The 15,241-nt window shown below is 42.0% G+C and overlaps 1 protein-coding gene across 5 annotated transcripts in view; it reads right to left on the bottom strand.

The window, feature by feature from the left end:
• Positions 1–707: 707 nt before the first annotated feature.
• The window catches only part of syt7a (synaptotagmin VIIa), a 110,302-nt gene continuing 95,768 nt past the window's right edge, over positions 708–15,241 (bottom strand). For 4 of the 5 annotated variants that reach the window (XM_014013648.1, XM_014013647.1, XM_014013645.1 and 1 more), the window contains 6 exons: positions 12,958–13,060; positions 10,235–10,502; positions 7,414–7,583; positions 6,978–7,092; positions 4,366–4,565; positions 708–1,920 (listed from right to left, as the gene is read on the bottom strand). In XM_014013648.1, the coding sequence (XP_013869102.1) occupies positions 1,816–1,920; positions 4,366–4,565; positions 6,978–7,092; positions 7,414–7,583; positions 10,235–10,502; positions 12,958–13,060 (961 nt within the window). In that variant the 3' untranslated portion in view covers positions 708–1,815. The remainder of the gene's footprint in view (positions 1,921–4,365; positions 4,566–6,977; positions 7,093–7,413; positions 7,584–10,234; positions 10,503–12,957; positions 13,061–15,241) is intronic. The other variant, XR_001310640.1, reaches the window with a different exon arrangement.

Raw genomic sequence — 15,241 nt, 5'->3', positions numbered from 1 at the left:
CACACACACACACACACACACACACACACACACACACACACACACACTTGCACACATTAATTCAGAGATTTAAAAAAAGACCCAGAAGAGGAGGATGAGAGCCCTACATCCTCCTGTGTCTTCCTCTTCATCTCCGAAGCCCAGAAATCACAGAGCAGACGTCACCTCCCCCTCCCCCGAGCACTGCCAACCCGTTCAGATTCTCCTCCCTTGATTTTCAACCACAGCTATAATCATCATCAAAAACTAGCGTTCATTATTGTTGTTATTACATTTTTAAAAAGTGCAAAATGAACTTTCCCCCCGTGCCTCATTGACAAGGCAGGGCAGTAGAGGATGGGGAAACAATGGCAGTAAGAAGAGCAAATAGAGCGCAGGAAGGGAAAGAGAAAAGAGAAGAAGTTTCATTTTTCTGCTGAAGTTGAATCGTGGTTGAATCCCGTGAACGCACCGCCAGGCGTTGTGCAGTCACCCGGTGGTGACGGACGAGCCGCCAGCTCCAAGGCAGAGCACAGGGTAGCAACTCAGAGCGTCCTTAAACTAAAAGGAAGTGTGTGTGTGCATGAGCACAAACGTCACACTTTGCTTTTTGCCTCCATTTTTTTAATGTTAACATCGGAAGATTCAAATCTGTCTCCTCAGTTGGCGTTGCAGTGAAAAGTGACATCATGGTATCTCGGGATGGAAGGGTTGTTTTTTTTTTCTTGTTTCTTTGTTGTTGTTTATAACTTCTGTTTTCTCTCTCCGCGTCAAGGTGTCTATGTCTGGGGGAAAAAAAACAGGAGATCGTGCTCCCACTTTCCCAGCTTTGGAAACTTCAGTTCTGTTTAGTTTTTTGTTTTGCTTGTTTGTTTGTTTTTTTTATTGTAATTTATATATATATATATATTTAAATCTCTATTTTTGTTGGAGCTACAGCACAGCACCCACAGCACGCAGACGACAAGGAAGGCTCCGGAGGAGGGGCGTCGTGGGGAGGGAGGGGAGCAAAGTAAGTCACTAATATTGTGCCAGAAGAGGAGAAGAGAAAGAAGAGAAGGAGGGGAGAAAAGAGGAGGGAAGCGACAGCATTATGAACAACTTCATCCTGAGTTCAGCTTGTTTCATCACAAACACAATTACCGATCCACTTCCAGTAACTTCAGCTGAACATTGAACCGCTTTTAAATAAAAATAAAGGAGGGACTTGATGCAGAAGATAGAGCATTATACACTTGAGACAGATGATGAGAACAAAGTGGTGTATATATAAAAAAAGAGGTAGGAAAAAACAGACAGACAGATTTAGGGGAAGTTTCGCCAGTCTATRTGCCTAATATTTTAAGATGCGTATGTACATAAAGGTACATTATGAATAAAATGCACAATTCATTCAGTAGGATTAAATTAGATTAGATCGATACCAAAGATTCACTGTGATCCCATGGGACTGGCACCTTTAATAGGTCAGGCTCTGCTTTGAAGTTCAGAGCGAAGGGATCGACAAAAAAAAAAACTGATTATCAGACCTCCGTAGGAAAAGTGCATCAGGACAGAGAGACAGACAGACAGAAACAGGGGGACCAGTTGGCAAAGACACGGCAGCACAAGAGGAGAGAGGAATGTAGAGACAGAAGTGGAGGAGGAAATAGAAATTCCGAAAGAAAAGAGAGAAGAGTTTAAAGGTTTAAGAGAGCAGATGGCTAATTGTACCCGTGTTTCGCAGCCTGGCAGCAAGTCAGTCTTGTGCATAAGGACGGGAGCAGGAGGAGGGGGAGAGAAGGGGGGTGTGGCTAGGAGACAGGAAGTGGCCATGGAGGAAGCTGGGTGGCGCGATCAGGCCTTGAGAGCGTGCCACTGGGCGACGTTAGTGCGCGGCCGAGCGAGCATGTCTTTCCAGTGTTTTACTTCCGCCGGTCCACTCTTCCACGATAGGTAGATCTGAGGGCAGGGAGGAAGAGACAAGGTGATCGTGTGCGCTTCGTGAAACCAGCTCCAAACTACCAAAACCATGAAAAAACAAGTGCCATCTCTCTGTTCTGCTCTCTTSCACGTGTCGTTAATGTAAGTGTCGATGCCTTCAGGATGACAGGAGTCACGATCTGCATGCAGCGTTTGGCATCGGCTATATTAGCATGAGTTGTAGCACCGCTGAAGAGCAACAATGAGTTGGAAAGCAAGGAAATGAATCAAGAATAATGGTTCACTCACAGGCTGCACCACCAACGAGGTTTAAATGTATTTTCGTGTCATGTAAATGAATGACACCTGCAGTCGCAGTCACTCAAATGTAACCTTCCCTTTCCTTAAAAAATACAAGCTTTAACCCAGAGATGTGCTTCAAAATATTCTGCCTTTACTCATTGAATGAAGAAACAAAATGAATGAGAGAAAGGTTTGGCTTGTGTTCAGAAGAATGGTAAAGGATGGAGAGTAGTTTCAGTGTTAAAGTGATGTTTTTAGCCACAGGAAGACCTAACCGTACTTAGCCGATTAAAAGGCAGGCACATTTGTGGGCAGCACAGTTTTGTGACACTTGACTCTAGAGGGCTATGTGTTAATGTACTTTAGCACTCTCTGTGAAGCAAAATGGGATTGTTTTTCACAGCAAGATTGCTTTTTTCAGCACAGGGTCAGCAGACCATAGAAGGATGTTGGCCAGATAATCTTAAAAACTACTATGCAATTTGGGTCTGCAGCGAAAACAAGCCTTCAATCAACTATTTCTCTAATGACCTAAAATCCGTGTGTTTCTAATTGACTGAATAACCGTAATATCTGGTTTATAACAGTATTTGACAAAAATGTGTCAACAAAACATGCTTCAGAATAAATTTGAACGGGTGCTAGAGGGTTCTGAGTCCCTTCCTCTTCCTGCTAATGACTTAAATACACCTGCCTGTAAACCTTTGCCCAACTGCGAGGCTCTAACCCTCCAATTTTCCACAAAAATAATAAGTAGACTGTAAAATGCATGATTGTTTAATTGCCCATGACATCAATTATTTTAATAAATATAACACTGCAAACATATTTCAAAAAATATATAAATTCATGCAGCTGAGATGTACAGTTGTTGAGATATTTACATGTGAAGTAACAGGAAGTGATGCCAACGTGGAGCTGAACAGAGCATTGTAAGGCTAATGGTGCGTTCACACCGAACGCGATTTCAGCTTCAAAATCGCAGCCAACGCTGAAGTTTGAAGCTTGTGCACTTTGAGGTCAGACGCAGGACAGCTGCGCTGCACGGCGACAGCCTCCCCGCCCCTCCCTCCTCTGTGGGGCTGTTTAATGTCGGACGAGGAAGTGGCTTTGCTTTATTTACAGACAGCCAGAACGTGTCACGTTCATCAGATAATTAATTCATAATTAATTCACCAGATAATTCAGAGAAGAGGCTCACAGCTGCTTTCAGGACTATTTTTCCAGTCTGATGAGTCGCTGCCACGCATTGCTGCGGATCAGGACACGACTGCAGGCACTCATTTTAGCTAAAGAGCAGGAGCTCTGTCTGTTTCAGGTTAGTGGACCTCATTCAGTAAACTGTCCCGTCGGGAAATATGTCGCTACGTCACACAGTGGAGTCTCTCTGATTGGTTGACGCTGCGCGTCGAGCTGCAAAAGTTCAGATTTTCTAACTTCAGCGATTTGGACGATTTGGACGATCTGAGCGTTCGACGCTCAGATCGTCCAAATCGTTCAAATCGCGCTGCTCTAATCGCGCTTGAGGCGCCGCAGAACTTCCCGACGTTGCTTGAAGCGCGTCCACCATAGACTTTGTATGTAAACCTGCTGCTCCTGACGCTGAAATCGCGTTTGGTGTGAACGCACCATTAAGAATACAATACAACAGATTATAGAGAAGAATTTGATGTCTCTTTTGATTACTTTGACTCACTGACAGAAAAACATGAAGAAGAGTCAATGTTCAAATAATAATGTTTGAATAAACAAAGACCAGGGAGTTCTTTTTCCTAAAGAGTTCCCCTTTGATGTCACTTCCTGCTTTATTTAGACTGAGCCAAGTTCAAAAGAAAATATGATAGATTTCTGACAAAATGGGTAAAATCATGTGTATTATGCCAAGTTTCTTAAATATCAAGATGTTTTCTGTGACTTTTTCTGTTAGAAAGATATGCATGTCACATGCAAAAACTAATTGGCCTAATCTGTTGTCCTGATTTGTAAAGATCAGCATCGACCACTGAAGAATCAGTCAGCTTCTTTGTAGTGCAGTCAAAACCCAAATTAGCATGAAAATACACAAAGTAAAACTGTCATCAAAATTGTCAGAGTACAGTTTTTGCGTGGATTTAGTCACTTTACTGCACGACAAAGAGCTGAAAACAGTTTTGTGCATGCTGCTGAGAGCCACTACGTTACCTTCCCGATAACATCGTTGCGGCTGAGCCTGTCCTTGTCCATGACGGTGATGATGATGGTGGTCTCCCTCAGCACATGTGCGGGGACATCGAAGGGGAAGGACTCGTTGAAAACGGGATTCAAGCAGCGCTTCATCACCACTGTCTTCTTCTTTTCTACACGCTTGTCCTTGTGCATGAGCCACACCTTCACGTAGGGATCTGCCAGAAGAAGTGCAGAGCCAGGATGTTTACACAAGAGCGACCGCAAAGATGCCCATGGATAGCCATTCTTTGGGGCCAGGTTTGCAATTACCCTTTGATTGTTAAAAGTCAGGAAAGGCAGCGGGGAAGCGGAAACCTCATTCGAGCTCAAGGTTAACCTATTCCCTGAGCTAGGAAACACACAAATGAGTGAGTATTATTGGAAACTGGGCCTAGGATTTGTGCTCAAAGTTCTGGAACAAAATTTATATTTGGTAAGTGCTACAGCACCAAGTAGTGAAAGAAACTTCAATTTTTCCAAAAGGTCAGCATAGAGAACCTTCTGAAGAAGAAATTAATACTTTAAAAACTAGAAAGCACCAGTCTGTGCTGAAGTATATTTTAACTGTGAGGCCCTCATAGATATACAACAAGATAGAGGACGTCAGAGAGGTACTTGAAGTAATGTCACCTTGCTGTTGCAGCGGTGTACAGTGGACAGTACCTGTCCTCTGCACAGATTAGTCAGTAAATGGTAGTAAACTAAGGCAAAGCCATGTAAAGTTATAGGTAAAGAATCTTCTGATTTGTGTTTATTCTATATAAAGACATAAGAAAAACAATCTGGTGATTCTGCAGTATTCTGTTGTTTAAACTTAACCTCAAGTGTACAAAAATACACAGTAGATCACATCCCATTATGTTAAAGGTATCATACCATGCTTTTAAATCCTTCTTTTTCACGTCTAAATCATTCACTTATTGTCTATTTAAAATAAAACTGCAACACTTTGGTCTTAATTCCTCGTTTTTGTTGCTCCACAGACTCCTTGCTTTCCTTGCTTTACATCTGTTCTGAGTTGCGCCTCAGATCAAGCTGTTTTGGTGCGGTCTCTTTAAATACTAATAAGATATTTCACACCCCGCCCCCTCCAGGTCGCTGAGCGTTCGACTCCACCCCGTTCGGCCATATTTGTAGTTTCATAGCAAAAACACAGTTATCTACCGACTAAAAACTGTTTTTAAGATCATTTTGTTGCAACATTTAAGATTTAATGTTTACGTTTAGATTTACATGATTTGATTAAGGATTTAAATATTTCACGTAAAATATTTAACATTTATTTTAAACATTTAATAAAAATTGGCAAAATGTGAGCTAAATAATAAAATGTTAGTGGAATATTTTACCTAGGATTTTACACTCAGAAAGTGAGCCAAGTAATAAAACGTGTGAAATGTTTTTAACATTTTATTTTGCATTTGGTTCCGCATATGAATGAAACAGAATTTCTGGTACGATATTCTTTGGACAGATAAGACCAAAGATGTTTGATGAAAAAGCAGACATAAACACTTCATACTTACAGTCAAGCAGAGTGGAGGGGTGTTGACCTGTTGACAACTAAATTTTTGCTTGTTTTTGTATCTGGGCACCAAGAATTTCTCTGTATACCAAAGTATTATAGAGTCAAATATGAGACCATCTGTCTGCCAGCTAAAGCTTGGACCAAACTGAGTCATGTCACAGGACAATGATCTCAAACACAGCAGTAAAACAGAAGAGCAGAATAAAAAGAGAAGAATCAGCATGTTACACTGGCCCACTCAAAGTCCAGAGCTCAACCTGTTTGAAAAGCTGTGCTTTAGAGATATCTGCAGAAATGAATATCTGCAAATATCAGTTAAATAAAATCTCATAAAGAAAATATCGCTTAAGTATTTCAAGAAACTCCACAGTGATGTTAAAAATGTATGTACCGGTAAGTAAAATATCACCATATGTGTCTGCTGGAGAACGCTGTATGAGGCTAGCATGAATGCTACAAGTAAAGCTAGCAAGTGAAACTAACCAATACCATTTCATAGTGACAATATAATTTTCCTGTGAATACTTTCTAAAAACCCATCAAATCTGGTTAAAAGCCCAAATTTTAACAACTCCACCCAAAGCTGTTTTTTCCAGCCCAGCGTGTTCAAAAGAAGCCCAGTTGGGTGGAAAATCAACCAGGCAACACTGATGGTTGCACATTCTTTCGGACAAACTCAGCTTGTCCCAGTGCTCAAATCCAGCTGTAGCCTGCACCTTAGCTTGGGGCTGTATCCTGAGTCACTGTTACAAGTACTGTAGAACATTGTTTTTTGGTCCTCCCGGTGTAGTTTCAAGCTATTTTCAAGAATTTATTTTATGTTTAAACACAGCTAAAGAGACGCACTGTGATGAAGCTCCTCTGCCAGTTTGTATGCACACTGGTGTCGAGCGGACTCATGTGTTCTAGTGTTCTAAAAGTAGCCTGAGTGGAGGTCCCCATTGAAACAGGGTGGGCCTTTTGTTTTTAGTATTGTTCGTTGAAACTCAAATTCATGACAAAGGCCATCACACTCAGGTTTGAGAGGGAAAAGAGTGACCAAACACAGAAGAGTCACTACCTGAAGTGCCCCCGATATCCATGGCTTTAAGATGACGTGCTTTAATAATGTTCACAGTGATGGTGTTGGCAGTGGGATTATAGCAGAGAGACACCAGCAGGTCTCCTCGTCTCCCCTGAAAAAAAAAAAACACAAACACAATAGGAGTATGACTCATCAGATTTAATCAGGGGATATCTAACGTCACATTACTCACTGACTTGCTGTGTAATGTTATATCACTGCCCTTTCTGCCTTAACTCCTTGTGCCAAATACAGATGGTCCGGTGACCAGGCTGGCTTAGCTAAGATCGTTGTTCACCCAAAAATCTTGTCAAACAGGCTGAGAGCTGTGACCAAATGTGTCACACTTGTTTTTTTTTAAATAAACAACACAGGAATTAAAAGAGTGCACTGGTCACGGTCCTGCCTTAGTGACCATTGCTTCGTCTCTTACGCTGCCATCACTGCAGGGCTTGAGCTCCTTCCAGAAGGTCTTCAGCTGGCCCAGTTCCACCTTGTTTAGAGGGATTGACACTTCTCCAATGGGGTCGTTTCTGCTGAAGCGATCGTAGTCCAGCACCTGGAGGTAGAGGGTGCGCTCTCTCACCTTCTCATAAGGGAAGCCTGAAACGGACACACAAACAGACGACACTGCAGGGGGCTGCAGAGGGACGGCAAAGTCACAGATTGTGGAAAGGCATGTTCCTGACAGCGCAGAGAGGGCAGTGTAAAAGTGCAACACGCTACCAGCAATGACTCTGGCAAAGGCCAAAGTGTGCGACAAAACCTGTTAGCCTGCCTGTGCTCTTTTAAATGACCCAGAGGGATTGTTATGCTGAGATACTTTCTCTCTCACATACACACACAGCCATCTCATTCATTTTTTTAGGGCTCAGGATATTCTCACAGGAAAGGCTCAGACTATTTTTAACAATTTTGTCTGTTTTATCACTACAGAGACACCATAATGATCACAGAAAGTCGTTTATACAGGAATAACTCTTCTGTATCTCAATAGCACCTGCAGCTTGCAAAAAAAATCATCACTTAACACAAAAATGTTTAGTTTCTTAAGCTGGGTTTTATCAATAAAAAAAGGTTCTGATGTCACAACATAATTGAATTTTCGCATGACTTGCATAGTGCCCTTTTTGGTAGAGAAAAGGTTTTTTTCTATTAACAAAATGACAAGCTTATTGTGTGGGAGCTTTATGTCTGCAATTCTACGTTTAAAAGAGCAATTTATGAAAAGATCTAGTTCTACATTTGTAATACGTTTCATGATTTACTGGAAGAGATTTAAAGGAAGATAAAAATGAACATTGCTACAAATTCTTGACTGATAATTCACTTTGTTTTCAAGTTGATCCCTAAAACTGCCCAGATGTCTTTTAAAACAAAGTTGATGGCTTATTGTGAGAATCTCTCCCTGGTGTTTAGAATAAAAATGTGATTTAACATACAGTAATTCTGTGGTTTGAGGGTTGTCAATATGGCTATGGTAAGTATATTAATAGAATAATAACATTAGTAAGAATATTTCCTTCTGTGTACACTGAGGGTCTTTGAGAGATGCCACACACTGGTGGATAGTGTATACCTCAGCTTGAGACACAGTTGCAAAATAACCTAGTGGGTATATGTACTCTTACTCACTAGTTGTGCAAAATCAGCAACCCTGCACCTACTGGCCCTTCAAGAAGGGATCTATCTGTAAAACAATAGAAATGAGAATCAGCAGTTCCCCAAGTTGAGGTTGGGACCTCCACTATGTGGTCATAAAACACCAACTAATGGGTTTGAAATGATTTCCTAAAATAAAATAAAATTTAAAATAAATGCTGCTAACGCTGTTTCTATTATAGTTTATTAAGTTCGTTTTTAATTGACCTAATAGCCGTTTGTGACATTGTTTTCATTCAGCCGAAGAAATCCTGTTCATAAATCTTTTCTGCTGTTGATTGGAGGGTCAATGCTTTAGACCAAGTTTATGTCTGATCATATAAAGGCAATGATATGGGTACTCAATTTCTAAGTGAACAATGAATAATGATTTAAAACCAATAAATCACTGCTTATTAAAAACAGTTGTAACTTGAGAATTCTACAAATCCGAAATGGCTCTAGCATTTGTGGTTTTATTTTGTTTTTGTACACATTAAATAAATAAATAAATAAATAAATAAATAAATAAATAAATAAATAAATAAATAAAGTGAGAGTTGGACTCCGCCAAGGCTGCCCTTTGTCACCGATTCTGTTCATTACTTTCATGGACAGAATTTCTAGGCGCAGCCGAGGTGTTGAGGGGATCCGTTTTGGTGGCCTTAGGATCGCATCTCTGCTTTTTGCGGATGATGTGGTCCTGTTGGCTTCATCGGAACGAGATCTGCAGCTCTCGCTGGAGCGGTTCGCGGCCGAGTGCGAAGCAGCCGGGATGAGGCTCAGTGCCTCCAAATCCGAGGCCATGGTCTTGAGCCGGAAAAGGGCAGAGTGCCTTCTCCGGGTCAGTGGGGTCGCCCTGTCTCAAGTGGAGGAGTTTAAGTCTCTGGGGATCTTGTTCACGAATGGGGGAAGAACGGAGCGGGAGATCGACAGGCGGATTGACGCAGCGTCTGCTGTAAAGCGGGCGCTGTACCGGTCCGTCATGGTGAAGAGAGAGCTGAGTCAGAAAGCGAAGCTCTCGATTTACCGGTCGATCTACGTTCCTACCCTCATCTATGGTCATGAGCTTTGGGTCATGACCGAAAGAACGAGGTCCCGGATACAAGCGGCCGAAATGAGTTTCCTCCGCAGGGAGGCTGGGCTCTCCCTTAGAGATAGGGTGAGAAGCTCGGTCATCCGGGAGGGACTCAGAGTAGAGCCACTGCTCCTCCACGTCGAGAGGAGCCAGTTGAGGTGGCTCGGGCATCTGGTAAGGATGCCTCCTGGACGCCTCCCTGGTGAGGTATTCCGGGCACGTCCCACCGGGAGGAGGCCCCGAGGAAGACCCAGGACACGCTGGAGGGACTATGTCTCTTGGCTGGCCTGGGAACGCTTTGGAGTTCCCCCGGAGGAGCTGGAAGAAGTGGCTGGGGAGAGGGAGGTCTGGGCCTCCCTTCTGAAGCTGCTGCCCCCGCGACCCGACTCCGGATAGGCGGAAGAAAATGGATGGATGGATGGATAAACAAATAAATAAATAAATAAATAAAATCTGTCCTCTGGAGAAAATGGACAAAATTCAACGTATTTACAAGCATGAATACAACTCTTTGATGGCTGGAAATGAGAGAGACCTTCAAAGAGGAAGGTTTCGTTCCAGTGGGGGTTAAGGTTCTTCCTCTTGACCTTGGTCTCCAGCTTGTGCTTCTTGTCAGGTAGCAGGTAGATTTTCACAAAAGGGTCCGAGGTGCCGGAGAAGTCTTTGGCCGGGAGGTCCTGGCCCCTGAGAACTTTGACGGTGAGGGTCGTGTTTTGGAAACTGTAGCCTATGCTGAACTGGATCCGGCCCAGCTTCTCACTGACGGGCCCTTCGCCGTCATCATCCTCTGAACCTGGAGACAGCTGCAAGATTTTAAAAAAAGGCAGATAAATGAGTTCAAACACTCACACATACGGCAGTAGCAGTCAYTCAAGTGAAAAGTTCAGTCCAAGGGCAGACACTTTTTGTATCGCAAAGCACATGCACACAGACCTTGGTGGAGAGTAGCAGTGAGGGCTGGGTGGGGGGGGAACCAGGTTTCATAGCCGTATTTCTCTCACAGCAGCAGCTCACACACAGAGATTGGTCTGATGTTACGAAGACTGAGAGTTTAATTTCCTTACTAATGTTCTTAAGAGACAGGAGGTGCTCAGATTTGAAGATATAGAGCTTTAGACCACCCATTCTCTCTCACACAGGCACTCTGACTGCTTTATCATTGCCGTGCACTAAAAGGCTGATATCTGATAAAAGCAGCAGATGGGAGGGAAAGTCAGAACAGGAGACAAACAGGAAAAAAAGGGAGAGAGAGAGAGAGAGAGAGAGAGAGAGAGAGAGAGAGAGAGAGAGAGAGAGAGAGAATTGCATGGGAAGGATGGAGAGAACAGGAAAACACAGCTCAAGGTTGGCTTTCTGCACTTGAAACTGTCTTCCACCAATTTTCTCCTTATAGCTCAACCTTCCATCTTTGATTACCCCCACCCCCTTGTATAGTTCTTTTTTGGGGGGAGTGGGGGGTGCTTTAAGTCAGAGCTATGGGACAAACACCCACTCAGTATTTACCAATATGAGGTTCAGAACAGGAGGAGCAAGCGGGGAATATTTCAACTCTAATTTGTCAAACAGTGTGAGTCACCTTGGATGGCTTGTCTTGCTTGATTGCCACGGTGGGAACTGCCTGTTATTTTTCCCTCCAATTAGACTCCCTCATTACCATCCCCAGCTTTAGATCAACCTACCGTTTGTGACTGAAAGGATTTTGTTTATTTTGTTTTACTGGTCACTTGAAACTGCTGTATATCATAAAACAATGAGACTCCTTCAGTTTTCAGGTGTACGTAATCAATACCCGATTAACACTGATTTAACAGGATAGAACAAGTCATTCATTACCTCAACAAATAATGTTGGTTTACTTGTTAGTACCTGACATTCAGCACACAGTGTTGGTAGGGAATGAACTAATGAGAGAGGTGAAGCAACGCCATCTTGGTTATGCTGCACCGTTGTATTATCTTTGGGTTCAGTTAGTATTTTACACTCAAAAGTAAATCCAAAACAGGGAATAAATACAATTAACTAGGTATGCAGCCTTGTGAAAAAAATCAGGAGTCATCCCTTATTTCCTTATTTCTTTCCAATAAGCCAGACTGTCTTCTAAAGTCATCTTGATCAATATTTCTGCAGGCTTATTTTGTCTGTTTTTTACTCATTTTCAGCCTAACACTGAACACCAGAATTTGAACTTTGTGCTAACTTACTCTGATGGCATTAACTTGGCCTCCAGCACTGATTTAAAGGAGACATACTGTGCTTTTACATCATTCCTTTTCATATTTAAAACATTCAGTTTTGGTCTATATAAAGTGGAACTGCAATGCTTTAGTCCTCGTTATTGTAACTCTATAAGCCCCGTCTTTCACTTCTGTTCCAAGGCGTTTCCCCGATCAACTTGTTTTGTCTTTTTAAATGCAAATGATGAACTTCAGACCACACCTCGTTTGGTCATTTTTTGTAGTTTGATAGCAGCTATATGATTATCTAGCGGCACAGAAACTTTTTACTAACAAAAAATAATTAAAAGATGTCAACAAGAGAAGACTTGTCCATCCAGCCTTACATGTTGGAGACAGAGTCTGACCCAGAGCCGGAGGAGGATGAAAATGACAAATCTGAAAATCTACGCAGCTGAGGATTCACAAAATTGGTTAGCTGGAAATCCATGACCTTGTTTAGCAGTTCTGCAGTATATACTGTGATATTACTGTTCAAAATACCTAATAGGGAGTAGAGATACGACCCAAACACAATATTAAAATATCCACGCATTACTGGAAGAGACAAAAGTCAAATTTTCTGCACTTATAGTACACAACAAAATGTATTTAAGAACTAAAATATTTGGGGGGATTTTGCACGATATGTCTCCTTTAAAGAAGCTTCCCACATAGCAGATAGGCATGGACCAGGTCTGGTATCAAGCTGGCACTGCTGGCTGACTGCTGGCATGGCACGTGGCTTGTCAAAAGGATGTGGGCCAGATCTGGTTTAATGATTGTATGCCACAACTGACCCAGTTGTGGTTTGGTTTATGTGGTGCTGGCCCTTGCATAGACCAYCTCAGGCAAATTACATCTGGGCCACCAAAAGGCCGTCATTCTTTGTGGTATCTCTGTCATGTGTTAGAGTGTTGGTGTGTTGTGACCAGGATAGGTTCTGTACCTCCACATGTAAAACACATCGTCTCAAAATATTTCACTTAACTATGTATTTTTCATATCTAGGCCAGACAGAATGTGAAGGTACARGGTGTCTTACCATCACCATGTCTCCAGTAAGAGAGTTGGCCAGGTCGGTTACAGAGGAGTGGCCATCTGCATCGGGTGGCTGGCCCTTTGGGCTGTTAGCTGGCTTGTTGCCCCTGAAAGCACAAACTGAGGTTGACAAAAAGAAAAAACTTGCCCGAACATGTGCTGAGAGCTTTAACTCATCTACAGAAAGAGAGAATGTCTGAGCGCGCGGGGAGTCCAACCTCCACCTGTTTAGCAGCTGAAAACAGCCTGTCTTAAACAATCAAATCTGTCCCAGTTTACTTTGGATAGATGTCACTTCAAAGGGAAATGTGCTTTCTGCAGATATTGTTAGCGAAGCCAAATATAAGCTGCCAAAAGTTCCACAGATTAATGGTGGGCGCTACACCTGAGGACAGTTGATGTAGAGAGATGCGATAGCTGAGAGTTTGAGCCTGAAATGACTGAAAATGTGTCCAGTTTGGCAAAACATCTAAAATAAACACATTTTTAGACAGAACGCAAAAAGATTAATTAAAAAAACAGAGCTGCTAAACTTAGAAACTGATCTTTAATCCCCCAATCCTTGGACAGTTTACGATCAACATTTAATCCCTCTGAAGATGAGACACACATGYATAATGACTTGTACAGAAACATGACATTACTAAAACAGCATTGGACGACATGTATAGCAACGTGAAGAAGACAGACGTGTTTTTCAATTTCTCTCAGCTGCTTCGACGACACAAAAACGCCTTTTTTTTAAAGACGAAAAGGAGAGAGCAGAGATCTCCGAGGGCGCAGCTGGCACTGAGACACAAACATTAGTAGATGTTAAGTTTAAATCCTGTACATTGGGATGGCATAAACACTCTTAGAGAAAACCTCCTATGTTCATACATCTTGTAAAACAAGAATCACAAAGTGTACAAAAAACAAAACAAAGGAAAAGCAGAAAATAAGACAAAGTATCAAAAAGAGAAGCACAATCGTGAGATTAAAGAATGCATGAGKAAGGGACAGAATAAAGAGGAGAAGTCTTTGTAAATGCAACATGATACAAAGGACGCACGGCAATTCTTAAAGATGACCGGTCAAAGCACATGAACACAGAAACACCATTAGGCAGGAAGTAAACGAGAACAGAAATACTGAGAAAGAGAGAAAACAAACAGACAGAGAGGATTCGGAAGTTGCAAACACATTGACAGAAATCATAAGGACTGTGAAAAGTACACAAGCAAGCTGATTTTTTTAAAATCTGTTTTTGAGGAGATAGCAARTATTAACAGCATGAAACAGTATGAAAACCAAAGAGAGAGTGCGATCATTACAAACACCAGCACATTAGAGAGAAAGAGAGAGAGAGAAAAAACTGAGCTGCAAGAAAAGATAGGGAATGAAGGAAGGAAGGAAAGCCTGCAAACACAAGAGAGGCTTAGTTTGGTCAGTCTGATAAGTATCAAAGAATAAGAGACAAAAATAAAGAGCTACGCACACATTTTAACAGSAGACAAAAGAGGCAAACATGCTGGAAGGAGAAAAAAGCACAAACAACAAAAAAAGGAAAAAAGACAATAAATACAGTCGATCATCAGGATAAAGAGTACAAGAACCATCGTTTTTTGTTTTAAAGGAGAGCTCGAAAGAACTGATAAATGAGAGAGAATGAAAGAAGAAAGAAAGGGATATACTATACAAAACTAGAATATCACAGAAACACAGAACGGGACAAATAATAAGAACATAGGAAGAGCACATTTAGAGTGTTACAAAAGAGGACTTTTTCAGAAATTGACTACAGAGAATAAAGGTTGTTTTGAAACCAGCCGGATTTTTTCCAACCATTTAGCAACACTCTAAAAGTGTGGATTGGGAACACAGGGCCAAAAGCGCAAACTGGCATTGGCTACATGTGCATATATAATATATGCAAGTAGTTGTCACTCAGAAGAGAGTGAGGGCAATGCCTCGGACGGGCAAGAAACAAGGAGCCCATATAAAAAAAGTCTGTCTGTCTGGCCAGCATTCTCTGTCGAGCTTTCACTGAGAGAATGGTTTTTTTTGTTTGTGTGTTTTTTTGTAAGGAGCGCAAAGTACTGCGAATTTGGATGAGCGCTGATGCTGAATGCAGTAATGTATGCATTTCCTTTGCAAAAAAAGGACAACGACAATACTGGAGGAAACTATACTGACAAATAGACAGACAGAAAAAGCAAGCGAACAAGACAAGCAGACAATCACTTCAGCAGAAAGGAACCAGAGCGAGGCGGGGAGGAGTGTGTGTGTGTGTGTGTGTGTGTGTGTGT

Source organism: Austrofundulus limnaeus, unplaced genomic scaffold (genome assembly GCF_001266775.1).
Source record: "Austrofundulus limnaeus strain Quisiro unplaced genomic scaffold, Austrofundulus_limnaeus-1.0 Scaffold104, whole genome shotgun sequence".
Classification (NCBI taxonomy): Eukaryota; Metazoa; Chordata; class Actinopteri; order Cyprinodontiformes; family Rivulidae; genus Austrofundulus; species Austrofundulus limnaeus.
This window is presented reverse-complemented; position numbering and strand designations above follow the sequence as displayed.